The sequence below is a fragment of the Pseudomyrmex gracilis genome, unplaced genomic scaffold (genome assembly GCF_002006095.1).
Source record: "Pseudomyrmex gracilis isolate BER0280 unplaced genomic scaffold, ASM200609v1 scaffold_285, whole genome shotgun sequence".
NCBI classification, from domain to species: domain Eukaryota; kingdom Metazoa; phylum Arthropoda; class Insecta; order Hymenoptera; family Formicidae; genus Pseudomyrmex; species Pseudomyrmex gracilis.
Window position 1 is genome coordinate 56,636 of NW_018020869.1, and position 14,719 is coordinate 71,354.

At 37.1% G+C, this 14,719-nt stretch overlaps 1 protein-coding gene across 2 annotated transcripts in view; it reads right to left on the reverse strand.

The window, feature by feature from the left end:
- LOC109859760 (titin-like) overlaps window positions 1-14,719 on the reverse strand; it is a 69,668-nt gene that overhangs the window by 42,298 nt on the left and 12,651 nt on the right. For both annotated transcript variants that reach the window (XM_020438302.1, XM_020438304.1), the window contains exons 24-40: window positions 14,363-14,647; window positions 13,588-13,762; window positions 11,722-12,056; window positions 11,354-11,582; window positions 11,036-11,233; window positions 10,761-10,964; window positions 10,508-10,671; window positions 7,316-10,354; window positions 6,916-7,066; window positions 5,613-6,302; window positions 5,156-5,341; window positions 4,466-4,972; window positions 3,884-3,981; window positions 3,613-3,793; window positions 3,408-3,485; window positions 938-1,118; window positions 696-856 (exon numbers count right to left, since the gene is read on the reverse strand). In XM_020438302.1, the coding sequence (XP_020293891.1) occupies window positions 696-856; window positions 938-1,118; window positions 3,408-3,485; window positions 3,613-3,793; window positions 3,884-3,981; window positions 4,466-4,972; window positions 5,156-5,341; window positions 5,613-6,302; window positions 6,916-7,066; window positions 7,316-10,354; window positions 10,508-10,671; window positions 10,761-10,964; window positions 11,036-11,233; window positions 11,354-11,582; window positions 11,722-12,056; window positions 13,588-13,762; window positions 14,363-14,647 (6,862 nt within the window). The remainder of the gene's footprint in view (window positions 1-695; window positions 857-937; window positions 1,119-3,407; window positions 3,486-3,612; window positions 3,794-3,883; window positions 3,982-4,465; window positions 4,973-5,155; window positions 5,342-5,612; window positions 6,303-6,915; window positions 7,067-7,315; window positions 10,355-10,507; window positions 10,672-10,760; window positions 10,965-11,035; window positions 11,234-11,353; window positions 11,583-11,721; window positions 12,057-13,587; window positions 13,763-14,362; window positions 14,648-14,719) is intronic.

Below are 14,719 nucleotides of genomic sequence, written 5' to 3' on the forward strand. Positions count from 1 at the left end.
CAAATGCATAGGAGATTAAGTGCTTTTTACTTCGTACTTTAACGCTAAGAACATCGATATGATCATCAAAAAGGTAGGTCACGCGTGAATCACCGCGATTCGTGCGAGATGCCGCATAGCGACGCATCTATTTTAGGGTCCTGTGGAATAATCTCGGCCGAGATGATGACGAGGGGGTCTTCGGTGTCTATGATTCAAGTCTTGAACATGAGAGATTTCAGATCTTGAACACATTCGCTAAAAGCGACGCAAATTTGTATATATATTTATATACGCTTCGTACGCGCATTGTCACAGTCTATTTTCGGTGACTTCAATGAGCGATCATTATGACAAACTAGAGTGACGAGATCGAGAAGGCCGGATCAGTTTTGCCGAAAATTTTTCTTGAGTAATTCCCGCGTTATTTTCGATGCGATATGTTTTGTCAAATGATAGTGTAACAATAAGATTTCCTCGCGGGATTCCCTCCAGTAATGCAATAATAACACATTTTATTTTTGGAATAAACCTACAATTAGTCAATATTTAAAAACCTATTTTATTTATTTAAATAAATTTGCTATTTTATCTAATATATTGATATTAAACATATAGTATATACATATATGTTATATGTTAATATAATGTTAAATGTATATGTATACGAAATATAAATGTTATTATCACAACAGTCAAAAATTTTAAGTACTCACCATGTTCTATGTTACACGTTCCAGTGAGATTGTGCAATGAACGTTTGACATTCAAACGTGAATCACCGATTCCATTTCTTGCGTAAATAGCACTCCATTCACGTTTAATGTAATTATCAAATCTATTTCCTTCATTTTCGTGATTGTTTGCATCTACGAAACTGTCATACATAACTTGATGATATCTTCATAATAATACTGAATATGACGAACTATAATTAAAATGAACAATGTGCAACTACCTGTCTGACAATCCGAAATCATAAAGGGACTTGTACAGTCGTTCGTGATTTGTTAGAATGCGTGGTTTGTCTTGTGAAAAGAATAGATCTCTTAAAGCTACGTATCTCTGCGAATCCTGCGGAAACTGCTCAACGGTGCATTTCTTATGATCGCGGTAAGTGTCGGATATCGACGATGCGCCTGCAATTAAATAGCGATATTGCACGAATTACGCGATTTTTTCTCTCCGAGAGATTATGAAAAGGAATAACCACCCTCTTCAAATACGATCGCTTGTTTTTCTTTCATATATTTTTGGATCGCCGACTCACACACTTTCCTCCACATTCCGCAAGATTATTTTACCATCTATTTTCATACCACATCATTTGGTTCTTTATGCAAGAGATGTTAGTCGAGCTTTATAATATCTAGAATCTTTTGAACTCCCTTGCATGGCACAGGGACGAAAAAAATCTCGCTTGTATGTTTGATGATACAGAGTTTTTCTCGCTAGTTTAATTTTAACGAAATAATATATTTTTAGAGGAGGAATAATTTTATAAACCTATATAAATATTTATACATAAGATTATAGAAATAGTTTTGGTTGATTAGTTACAAGATTATTACTCATTAGAGATACTAAATAATTTAACTAAATATTAAATAATGTTACTGAACATTATCAATACTGTGCTATACAAGCAGTTTCTACGAATAAAAGCTTAAAATCTACAAACTTTTATTAATAGTGTTACAAGTTTTTATACAAAATTGTCAATATAATGCCTACCTTAGATTTCCCACAACGCCGTCTATCGTACCGCAAAATTTTGTACTGAGAAAAAAAGACAGTTACCAAAGACAGAATAGAAAAGGAAGAAGGAAAAAAGGCAAGAATGTGTAAAATAATGTGTTAAACCATTACCCAAAATTTTATATTGTAGAGGAAACACACATTTATTTACACAATATATAAATATTATTGTGACCATGTGTGAGTAGTGGTATTATTCAATCGCCATTATCTCCTTGCAATGAAAAAAAAAACATGTTCTTTTTGTCATTTACATAATTTTTACTTTTTTACAGTTTTTTAAAATTCTTTTTTTCATTTTAAAAATTTTTCAAAAGCTGTGCTATAAAAACTTTCGTAATTATGTATCATGATAATTTTTTTACATCTGCTTTTATATTATATGTTGTTTTTCTAAGTGCATATAAATTATGTAAAACACAAGAAGTTGACAATATGTAGTTATTTATTGTATTGAGCCGTACACACATGTTTTACAAAATATAAAACTTTTCAAATTTTATTTATCGTTGAAACATTAATTTTTTGTGAAACATTAATTTGTGTGTAAGTAAGAATAATTGATGTGAATTAGATATTCCTATTATAAACAAATAAACAATTCTTATATTATTTTCTTTTTAAATCAAACATTTTAACATGACTAATATATTCTTATTAAATATCACGATGCATAAAAATAGAATAAGTTTAAATAATATTAAGATTTTGATCACAAAGAGAGTAGGAAAAATTTTGTGCTTCTTATTTTGTCAAATTTCTTATTTATAGTTATCAGGTTTGGCACAAATAAATTTGAAAAGAGGATTAACGTGTTCGAGTTGGCAAAAAATAATTAATGTAATAAAGAATGTAATAAAGAAATACAGAAAATCAATAGTTCGCTCGTGAAATTGTCAATTAAGTTGAAACAGGCCGATACGAGCAATAATTACAAGATGGTCGTGTATAAGTATTGGATTTATTTTAATCATCTTGTGATTATTGCTCGTATCGGCCTGTTTCAACTTAATTGAAATACAGAAAGTCGATTATGTGTTTGTAATAATTTTTAACAAAAGGATGAATAAAACAGATAAAAAAGACACGTAAACAAGAAACAAAAGTATAGGTAGGTATGCGACAAATCAAGCGAAGCTTTTTTACTTCGCTCAATAATAAGAGTTCTATTATAATGTTTAACAAAGTAGTTTCTTAACTTTCGTGTTTCGTGACTAGCATTTAGTTGACTAGCCCGTCGTATAACATTAATTTTCTCATATTTATATTTTTATATGAAATGCAAAAAATCTGTGTTGTTTTATTAGTGTATCGCTTAGTTTTATTTCTTAATCGTACTAATTGCATGTTGTTTATTCTCTCAACAAAAAGCAAGCTAGAAAAAGCATTTTAATTATTAAATTATTCATTATTAATTTATCTTCAAAGAATATTCGCAAGAATTTCTTCTTGAAAAATATATTTCGAGCGCGGTAAATATCGTTATTATTTCCTTCACCATATTAATTATAGTGTTTGTAATCTATTTAAGCAATAATCAAATATTACGATATGCAAATCCGGCACCGACGACAAGTTAAAATTTTCCATCACCTTAGCGTTTATCCACCGTTTGTTTCTATCTTCAGCTGATCTTTATGAAATAGAGGCGTATACAGATCGTCTATTACCTGGAACCTCCAAGTTGGCAGAAGTCACAGTGGAACCTAGGCTGTTCGTTGCCGTACATGCATAAGTCCCAGCATCCTCTGTACAAATATACATAATCGGTTTTTGAATCAATAATTTTTGTTTTTCTTTTCATAATACGTACGATCATAGAAATTTTCACGAGTTTTAAGACAAACAACAAAAAAATTACATATTATATCGTACCGGGAGAAGCTCTCATTATAGTAAGACGACAAACGCCGTTTCTGTATTGGACATCGTGATTTGTAGAATTTTCAACGATTCTGCGATCTTTCGACCAAAGAATATTAGGCTGCGGTTCAGCTTGAACGATGCATTCAAATCTAGCCGGTTGTCCACTTACTACCGCGATATCTTTCAATGGCTGAAAGCAATTATTAAAAACTATGTATTCCCTTTATTTTCTTAATTGATTCTTCTTAATCGCAAATTTGTTAAAAACTTATATTATTACCGTGATAAACGTAGGAGCTTTTTTTGGTAATATGTCCAGATAAGGCTGAATCACTTCTTTGCCCGATGACACGCCGTTGCTAGTTGGCCAAGGTGAACCTACGTTTATTTCAACAAAATTTAACAAAAGCATATTATAATTATATAACTGCCGGTAAAATGACAATTAGCGCAAATGATTTAGTTCACAATTTCATAATTTGTCAGAAAATGACGAGATGATTGATATGCACATTAACATGCACATAAGTAAAGTTAAAAAAAAAAAAGCATCTTTGTGTTATTTATTACTTGGTGTATTGTTGTGAAATGTCTTCCAAGAGAAACCTCGAGAAAAATCCGAGCGCAAGAAAAGCAAGAGCAAGTTCTATTGCGCAGAAATTATCATTAACTTATGTATTAAGATAAGAGACGATTTTAATAGAGAGATACATTATATAGAGATCAAAACCTGAATCAACAAGAGAAAACTTAGCAGATAAATAAATAGATAACAGATAGATAACGTCTAAAGCAAAGCAAGATAGAAAATTCGAAACAACTGATGCAAGCAACAAGGCGTTCTCGATGGCAGGTATTATACCTGCGGAATCCACATTGCTAGGTGGTCCAGTGGCGCTACTATGTCTGGGAGAGAGACTGGGCAGACTTGGACTGAGAGAAAGCGGGCTGAGTGTTACGCGATCCCATCGAGACGGCGATACAGAGCTAGGTATGATGAGACTCGGTGGCGCCATCGAGTTATCGAGGCTCGATGGTTTTTTACTGAGACTTCTCGTGTCTTCGGCCTCAGAAAATTCGCTCTCGGACGTCGGCTCCCACTTGACGGTTTTCGAGCATCCGAATTTACTTCCCGGTTTGCTCTGGCGGCTCGGAAACGTGTTTCTTTTCGCAAAACCGTTCGTCTTCTTCTCAGTAAACTCGTGGACTATCGGCACTTCGACATCACTTGCGCGTCTCTGTCCCTGGATGGTCTTCTTGCTGCTCTCCACTGTTTTCTTCCCCTCGCCCGGCAAAACGATACCGAATTCGTAGCCAAAGTCGTACTTGAAATATATGAGTCCTGTGTCCGGATCGATTTGTTTCGTTCCTGTTTGCGTCAATCAGCGTGTTATATAATTTATCACGCCAAGTGTGCGATTCATAAATTTTATTTGCGCAATGCGTATCCTATACTTAGATTACAAACGGAATGCCTTACTACTACGTATCTTAAACCTATATATGTGATATGTGCACATATATGTGATATGTGTGTTATATTTTATGTTACCATGTTCGGAGACCCGCGATTCCTCTCTATACGTTCTCGGCTCGTCGGTATCGGTTGTCCTCGATTCGACGGGATGCTTCAGAATCGGTTTGCTCTGTCTCAAATCCGACTGGATATCGGTCACGAATTTTTCGGTTTTCGACTTGAAGCTGCTCGTCATGTCGCTCATATGACGTGTCGCGATGTCTGCGGAGATTTTAGAGCTTTGTGTTACGTAATAAGAATTTATCTACTTTCCAAATTAGCGGAAATAAAAAAAATCAGAAATACTTTGTAACACATCATATAAACAATATTTATAAAATGTTAAGTATACACATATGTATGTATGTAATTTTAACTAAAAAAGTTTATCTAACTTATTCGTATAATTTTCGCGAATTATAACTATTTGTGCATTTAGCTCTTCTATCATTGTCTAGATGAAAGCGTTATGTGACATTGAAGTTGATCTTACGGTCTGCTGCTTTTTTCACGTCGCTTCTGGAAACGAACCCATATTCGGGCGGCGAACCAGGCTGCAAATCAATCTTTTCGGAAGTAGTTTGTTGCTGATATCTTTGATCAATCTTTTTGTCTGTATCTTCTTGGCGAACCTGCGTCACCGAAGGACCGGTGTCGAACTCCATCGGCGATGCAACGTGCGTCTGCCTAACCGGTGCACTCGACGATCTCAGACTTTTTGCCGCGGGCGGTTGGACTCTTCGATAATGAGGTTCCTCTGTGTCGCTATCAGGCGGTGCCCATTTCGGTCGGATTTTCGAGTCCACGTCGCTTTCGTAATCAGATTCCCGAAACTGTCCCTGCACAAATTTCTTCGGGACTGGCACGCGATAGTGTTGTTTTTGAGACGTGGCATTTGTGTCGCCAAACTTGATAACTCGACTCGTTTGCTCGACAGTAACAATTCTTCTGGCGTTTTTCGTCGATTCGTCCATCCTTACGGTCTTCTTGGTCTCGGTACCCACCGCGTTCGTGAACGGCATACTCGTGCGTGCCTCGTAAAATTGCTGCTGCTGCTGCTGCTGTTGTTGCTGCGGTTGAGGCGGCGCGTACGCGAGCTCCGGCGGAGAACCGGGTAAAAGAACTGTTTTCGGCTTTGTCGGCGTAAATTGCTTGCGATGCAAAGTCGACTCCGTTTGCTTTCCTATGTGGAAAAGTTTATCCAGGTGATCTCTCGATACAAATTGACTTTTAGCGGTTCGAGAAAAGAGCGGTAACGAGAAGAGATAACGTCAAGAGAAGATATATTATTTTCTCCTAGTAGAAGATATAGCAGCAGCCGGTTTCACACGTCGAAGATCTTAGGTCCACAAACAAAGTCAAAACTCGATCAGATGATTTGACTTTCGAATTTAATATAGATATGAAATATTATCATTAAATTAGACATCGACGACCTTTCTCGGAGTTTTCTCGATCTCACGATGATGAAACCGGTTATGACATTGGAATGAAAGATATATGCCTCGCAGAAAGCGTGTTCGTATTGTGCGGAAATAAACGGTTGATGGAAAATGATAATTACGTGAAAACATGAATGAAGAAAAGGATAAAGCAGATAAAATAAGATAAGAAAACTTGTCATGAGTAACTCTCTACCACACATTCACCACACATTCTTACTTACCACCACGCATTCATCACTTTTAAACTTTTATATTACTTACATATTTATAAGTAATGTATAAAGAAAGCAAAATATATTTAAACGTTAAGCATTGGGACTTTTACTTTTAATTAAAGTAATAGGATAATACCTGAATCAGTAATACTAGTAAGTTTTGAGGAGCTAACTGTGCGACATGACGATGTTTTGCCGTCGTAGTCGCTTTCGTAGTCACTCTCGCGGAAGTCGCCCTTCACAAATCTCGAAGGACTCGGAGAGGTTGGCAGAATCTTTTCCGTTTCCTGCAATCATTGTGTTTCTTTGTTAAATTTTTCTCAATTTTATCTTAATTTTATCTAAAAAAAAACATAATAGTAGTTCATCATTCCAATCGTTAACGCATACGTGTTAAAATCTACATCTACAATTTATTATCCAAAACGTTTTGCATTTTATTATTATTTGTGATTGATAGCTTTTTAATTTCTTGGACAGGCACACAGAAATATAAAACGACATTCGAAATGCACACACGAACACGCATCTCGAACCTTCACGGAATCGAATTTGTGCAGACCGCTGCTAGTTGACGAGGCGTAACTTTTCTCGAACGAGCTGCGTTGCTGTTGAGCGACTTTGGGACTGGTTTGCACGCTAGAAATAGATGGCGAGACGAAAGATTCTTCTTTACGAAACTGATCGCTTTCGTAACTGCGAGTTTCGAAGATTTTTGTCTTGCTTTCAGTGCACGTGGTACGGCTCTCCGTGTGAAATGTCGAAGAACCGTCGCGTTTTCCATAAGATTTTTGCATCGTTGTGGATGAAATTTTCTGCTGAAAGGGCTCATCGGTATCTGCCATGTAACCACTTTCCTGTTGGAAAACTTTTGTTTTAAACTTCGGAGATTCCGGTTTCTTGGCGGAAGGAGATCTTGGCGCGGAACTCTTCGTGGCCGGCTGCACATAAATCGGCGGTGAACCTGGTTTCAGAGGAATTGAAGTTTGCTCTTGTTGCTGCTGTTGTTTAAATTCTTTCTCGTGTCGTTTGACTGCCGTCTTTTTTATTATCTTTTCGGTAGATTCCGTGGTAACTAAAGATTTGGACAGTCCTGTGAATGGCGTAGGAGTCTCGAATTGGGACGGCGGCAGTGGCTCGGGCTCGGTGGATCTCGGTCTCGTTGGTTGTTTCAGAACAGGTGCCTTGACTCTCCGATAGTGCGGCTCTTCATTGTCGCTTTCATAGGGTCTCCACTTCGCTTTTAGACGACCCTCAAAATCGGATTCGTAGTCACTCTCATGACCGAATGAACTTTTGACGAACTTCGATGGCATTGGCGTCGAGACTTTCGCGGGTTTCTTGGCTGGGACAGGCGGAGGTGTGATGCGCATGTCTTTTGGCGGAAGTACAGGTGGTGGTGTAATACGCACGGGTGATTCTATCTTCTTTTCTACTTTTGCAACATGTTCGATCACAGTTTTCTCTTTTATAGGAGGTGGAATATATGCAATTTTCGGAGATGATTCCGGCTTGATAACGATCGAATCCATTTCCGTGCGTTCAATCACAGTTTTCTCTTTTATGGGTGGCGGAACGTATCCAATTTCTGGAGGCGATCCTGGCTTGAGAACGATCGAGTCTATTTCTTTTTGTTCGATCATAGTTGTCTCCTTTATGGGTGGTGGAACGTATCCAATTTCTGGAGGCGATCCTGGCTTGAGGATGATCGAGTCTATTTCGGTCTGTACAAGAGAAGGCGTCACAAGTGGTTTCGCGAGTGGTTCGACTTTCTTCACCAAACTAGGTGCTTTCAGCTCTTTCCCATCCGTCCATTGTTTTGAACCAAATTCTTCAAACTTCTGCATTGTCTCTGCTTTCTCTACGTTGCACTCGCTCATGTACTTCTCGTAAAGTGACTTTTCCTGCATCGTGTTCACGGTGTGATCGACTTTGATCGTTTCGGCGTTGTAGATTATCGGACCGAGTCTCGCCGGCGGTGTCTTTTCCACTATCTTCTCCGTGAACTCTTCTTTGCTGGACCACGAACGTTTTTCCACACTGGCGGACGACTCCGTGCTGATCTTTTTTACACCTTGCGGCGTTTCTTCGACCTTCTGCTTGAACTCTTTCGTGGAGCTCTTGTACTCGTCGACGGGAACATTCCATTTCTGGGCGGAATCGCTTGGAGGCGGCCACGATTTTCTGTTCGAGTCCGCGCACTTTTTTGCCCAGGATTTTTCCATTGCCAGCCCATCGGCAGACGGTCTAGGTGACGACGATCGCAGAATCTCCTGGTGACTAGAAGCGGCCGAATGACATCTATATTCTGACAGATCCGTGGACACATGTGATTTGGTTTCTACGTCCGATGACGACGACCACGGTCTGGTGGGAGAAGCACTTCTTACGATAGACGTTGACATCGACGTATATCGAAATGGCTCCGTTTTTTCTTCTTTAAAATATTTACTTTCCTTTTTTTCGTGCGCATCTTTTTTCACACATATCTCTTCTAACATTTCTTTCTTTTCGAGTTCGAACGGCGGTGGTATTGTACACACAAGAGTCGGTTCCGTGATTTTGACAGGACGCACGGGAGCAGACTCCGGCGTCTTCGAGAGAGACGTGGGAAAGATCTTTACACCGCCGATCGGGGCGTCGATGGGTGATATTGTTTTTTCAAAAGATTCTTGAAGCTGCTTTGCCTTAACAGATATGTCGGGTCGCTTTTTTCTCAACTCTTCCGGTTTCGGCATGTAACATATTTCGGGAGGTGGTTCCGGCACCAGATTGAAACTTTTCATTAACGTTTCAGAACTCTCTGTCTGAATTTGCAGTTCCGAAATGGACGAACCGGAAGTTATCATCTCCTCCACAATAGTTTTTTTTGTTTCCACTTTAGGACTTTCATACGGAAACTCGAACAGTTTATTCTCCACTCCGCGAGGCGACGATCCTTGCTCGAACTTAGTAAAGATATCTTGCATAGTTTTTTTTGTTGTTTGAAACTCCAGCGGTCTCGATTCTGGTTTCTTCACTTCTTGAGTCGACACTCGCTCATAACTTTGCGCCAGTTTGCCCACTTTAGCTTCTTGAGCTTGTCCGTCCTCTGTCAACTTAATCATTTCTTTTGGTTTCTTCGGTATTATCTCGGTCTCCTTTGTCATAGACTCAAAGAAGCTCAGCGCGTCTTTTTTGGCAATTCTCGAAGTCTCTATATTTTCGTTCTCGATCGTTTCTTCTTTTATCTTCGTAAACGACTCCATGATGTCTTTCTTGTCACGGTCGAGTTCCTTTACCGCGATTGTTTGTTCGATCGGAGATTTCATTTCCACGATGGACGGAGTTTTGTGTTCCAATTTCATATGAAACTTCTGTTCTGACTTCGTCTCGCTTTCGTGGGATTCGATTATCGACGAAATCTTTTCCGACTTAGTAGCCGTAATCTCCGGTTGCTCGATTTTTTTCACTGTGTCAAACGTGGTCGACATCAGTGTCGTTACTGGCTTAAATGCGCTCGGCAGAAACGTTGCGATTGGTGTTTCGCTCATCAAAATGCCTGATGTAGATATCTCTTCTTTTTTTCCCTCGGACTAAGAGCGCAAGAGAGATATATAATTTTACAGAAACCCAAATAAGGCATTCTAAATATTATCTTTGAAGAAATGTATTAAACTTTATTTTATAATTTGTTATATGTTTAAAAAAAAAATTGTTTTCAGGTTTCAAAAAACGTAACAACTTACCTGGACGACACTTTTGCCTTGGACATCATCGTAGATGACAGTCCTGTGTTCCTCGATCATTGTTTCGGGCTTTGGATCGAAAACCGCAACGTCAGCTATACTTTGCGCCTCTCCACCAGCATTTGTCGCTCGCACCATGTATTTTCCAGCATCTTCTTCCTTGGCTGTAATAAAAATTCAAATATATTTCATGTACTTTGTAAAGTTAAAAACAAAAAAGAACAAATAAAACATTTTTGTATAAAAAAGATACCTTTATCTATGATCAGTGTGTAACAATTTCCTTGATGAATAATCCTCAATTCTGGTGGTCGTTCACTGATCGGCACGTCGTTTTTGTACCAACTAACGGTCGGATCCGGGATACCGGTAATTTCCACTTCCATAATAACACGATCTCCTTTTTTAACCACTTGAGCTTTGAGACGTTTGCCAAAAACGGGAGGAAATATTGTCTCTGAAATGTTATGCGTACATTTTATATAAAGTTTTCCATATTGTATAAACATTTATAACACAATTACTTACTTTTAACAACAAGATCAGCAGTACTACTGGCACTTCCAACATCATTGTTTACCATGCAAGTATAACGTCCAGCATCCTTTACACTGGCATTCTTCAGCTCCAATTTCACGTGATTGTGAGCATAACTAATTTTTATATTATCTTTGGACGTCAACTCTTGACCGTTCTTCGACCATGTGACGGTCGGCTGCGGAAAACCTAAAGACAAAATCAACAACAGAAGAAATATTAATTATCGAAGAAAATTGAAATTTTTAAGAATAAAATAAAAGAGACATTTACATAATAAAAATGAAAAAATAAAATATGTGAACTCACCATCGATGATACCCTCGAGAACTACATCTGATCCTTGATCGACGATCATCCCTGTAATTGGTGAGACGAATCTAGGTGCTGTCGATTTTCTGGACGGTTTTTGAACTTGACTTGTCTTAACATCTCGCTTCGCGCTGTCCGTCTCTTCAGACACGATGACAGTTTTTTCTTGCCGCATCTCTTTTGGTTGTTCCTGTATGATCTTCTCGAACTCCTGGATCTTGTGAGACTGAAAGATAGATCGCTTTTGATTAGAAAAGGCTGCTCGAGGTTTATGAGTATTTCGCATTGCAATACAACAAACGGTAATTATCACTTTTACCGGCGACAGAAGTCGTTTATAATACAGATGTACTTAGCATATTTACTTGTACGACAGGTGGTGCTCCGTTTTCCGAAGTAGATTGCTCCGAACTTTGCACAGTTGTTTTTGTGCAAACGCTGCTGGGTTCTTGTCCGGATTGCGATGATGTCATAGTGGATGATATGAATTCTTTCTTCATAGACGTTGTCGAAGAATGTGTAACGGACGACGACATCTTAGTCAGCACTTGACTTTCGCTACCGCCTTCGTGATACGTCTTCTCGCTTGAGAAGTGTTTCTCGCTGCTGCTTGCAGGATGCATGATCTCTGCAGGTGATTGCGGAACTATCTCAAGAACTCTTTCAATTTCGTCTATAGTTTGCTGCTCGAATCCACTACCTGAAATTTGATCCAACTTAATTAAGCGAAAAGCAAGTATTCTTTCATTCTTCTGATGTGAGATTAATAATACACTTTACACAGTATAATTGCAATTGATGATTAACGTGAAACATAATTGCCTTAATCCGTAGTGTTGAAAACTTCAATCAATCAGTCGTATCAAAATTTATATTTAATTAATAATATTATTTTAATAATTTAATATTTATGTATAATTTTTCTGATTTCAAATCTATAAATATTGTGTGTGTGATGAAGTAATAACAAAAATACAGTTGTAAGAATTTAATCGATTCTCTCATGTGAGATCTCCACTTAAGATAAAAACACATTATCTTAATTACTATACTATACACACATATTTTATAAATTTAAGATATCAGAGATAAAGAGTGCTAGAGTGTACTAAGCGCACGACCGAAATGTTCACAGCGAAGTAACGAAATACTTTGCCTACGATCCACGACAGAAATAGTATCGTTCACCTAGTAATGGGTGAATCGAGCACTCGGCTGCAATATATAACTCAAGACCCAATTTATATCGTTGTCACTCTTTAATGATGTCTCGTAACATGTGCAAGATCCAATAAGCAATAATAACGTATTGTTTTATAAAACTACTTATTGTTTTTTTTATTTTTTCTTCATTAACTAGAAAAACATTGCGTTGCAACTTCTTAGAAAAAAACATTGTATTTTCAAACGCATATAATAATTATATATACTATTATAATTAAATTATATATAATATATAATTATATATTATATATTATATATAATTTAATTAAATTATATATAATTATAACTAAATAAAAATGTTTTAATTATAATAAATTAATATATTTTTTTAAATATAATAACAAGTTGTGTCTTTCATCGTCAATCTTGCAAATTATCCAGATAACTTGTATTGAAAATTATTCAATGAAAGAGTTATTAACGCGTAAAAATGCACTTGTATATTCTTTGAGTCAGAACCGGAGTATGCGCCGATAAAAATAACACGGTTTCTCTGTGTATCATATTTTGGAGAAAAAAAAGAGATAAACAACACGAAAAAGATGACTCGTCGTTCTTTAACATATTTTTAAATCTCTTTCCTCTCACTTCACATTTGAAACGTAATTCCAGTTCTCTTACTAACAGGTCTCATATTACACACTTGAAAATTCTGCGCGTAAAAATACGGCACTCAAGTTTACAAATTTATGTATTCAGGTCATACTATAAATGCAACATATTAAAGTAGGTGGTAAAACATGCATATTGATGTCTAATAGAAAGTAATTTATTTAAAGTACATTATTTTGAAACATGCACAACTGATAACAATGTGTTCTCTTTCAAATCCCGTTTCTGCATCGAATGATTATTTTATCTGTCTTTCGTTGAGAATCGAATAAGCCACACTCAACTGGGCATCGCGAGTATTAATAACTTGTGACACCGTTATATTTTCCGATACTTCCAGTAGTAGCGTCAGAGGTAAAAGAAAAACGAGAAACCAATAATCACACACGACTTACTGATTTCCACTTTAGCACTGCAAATTGCTCGACCAGCCGCGTTTTCCGCTACACAAGAAATTGTACCGATATGCGCATTCCCGACTTCAGGAATTGCCAGAACCTGTCGATCTCCACTAACAGAAACTAGAAAATCTTTTCCATGAACCGGCTGATCATTAAACAACCACTGAATCTGCAAAAAGAAGATACTGCCAATAAACTTTGTAGTGTAACAATTAATCACACAAATTAATCACTGAAGTAAGACACTATGAACACGTGCTTCGTGAGTAAATCTATATGTGCTTTTATGGTTTCACCAATATATCCAATAATTTATCATTTTCATAATGAGAAAATTAAGTACTTGGTACGAAGTATCTATGTGACAAGACGACGGCGCCTCGCACCGCGTCGTAAGTTCCACCCTATGCTTCGCGACACGACTGCAATAGCGACTTTTCACATGAGGTATATTGTTCACGGTTAAATATAACTCGTCTGGCACGAAATTACCCTCGTCCCGTTCTGACAGGCCAGCCAACTGCCCATCTACATGTTGTTTACGAGGCCCACGCAAATTTCACGGCGATACAATTCAAGGAATCACAAATCAAAGTGATTTTCGCGTTACAAAGTCAAATACAATAATATTGTACACTAGAACTTTTTTTAATTTGCAAATAAAAAAATATTTGAGATAAAAAGCGAACTATTTCTTGTATCTGAAGTTACAAAAATTATCTATATATCTACAAATTTTATAAAATAACAATATGAATCTTTTTTTTACCTTGGGAGAAGGTTTTCCAGTGACAATGCATTCGAATTTTGTTGAAGCTCCTTCAGGAACCGTTCTGTCTTTAAATACTTCTTTGAACGTTGGCTGAATCAATTTTTCTTCCATTTGAACTAACTCTTCGTTTCTCTTAAAATCACCCAAGGATCTCACGACCAATCTGGCGAAAGCTTTCGCCTCGCCATGCGCATTTATGGCTTTCGCCACATAATTGCCCTTATCTTCCGGTGTGGTTGACAAAATTTTCAATATTCTTGTTCCATCTTCCTTTTCTTCAATCTACACAATTTACAAAATGTTACAGTTACTTGCTGAACAATTGAAATATTATACGGTTTCTCTATGTATAAT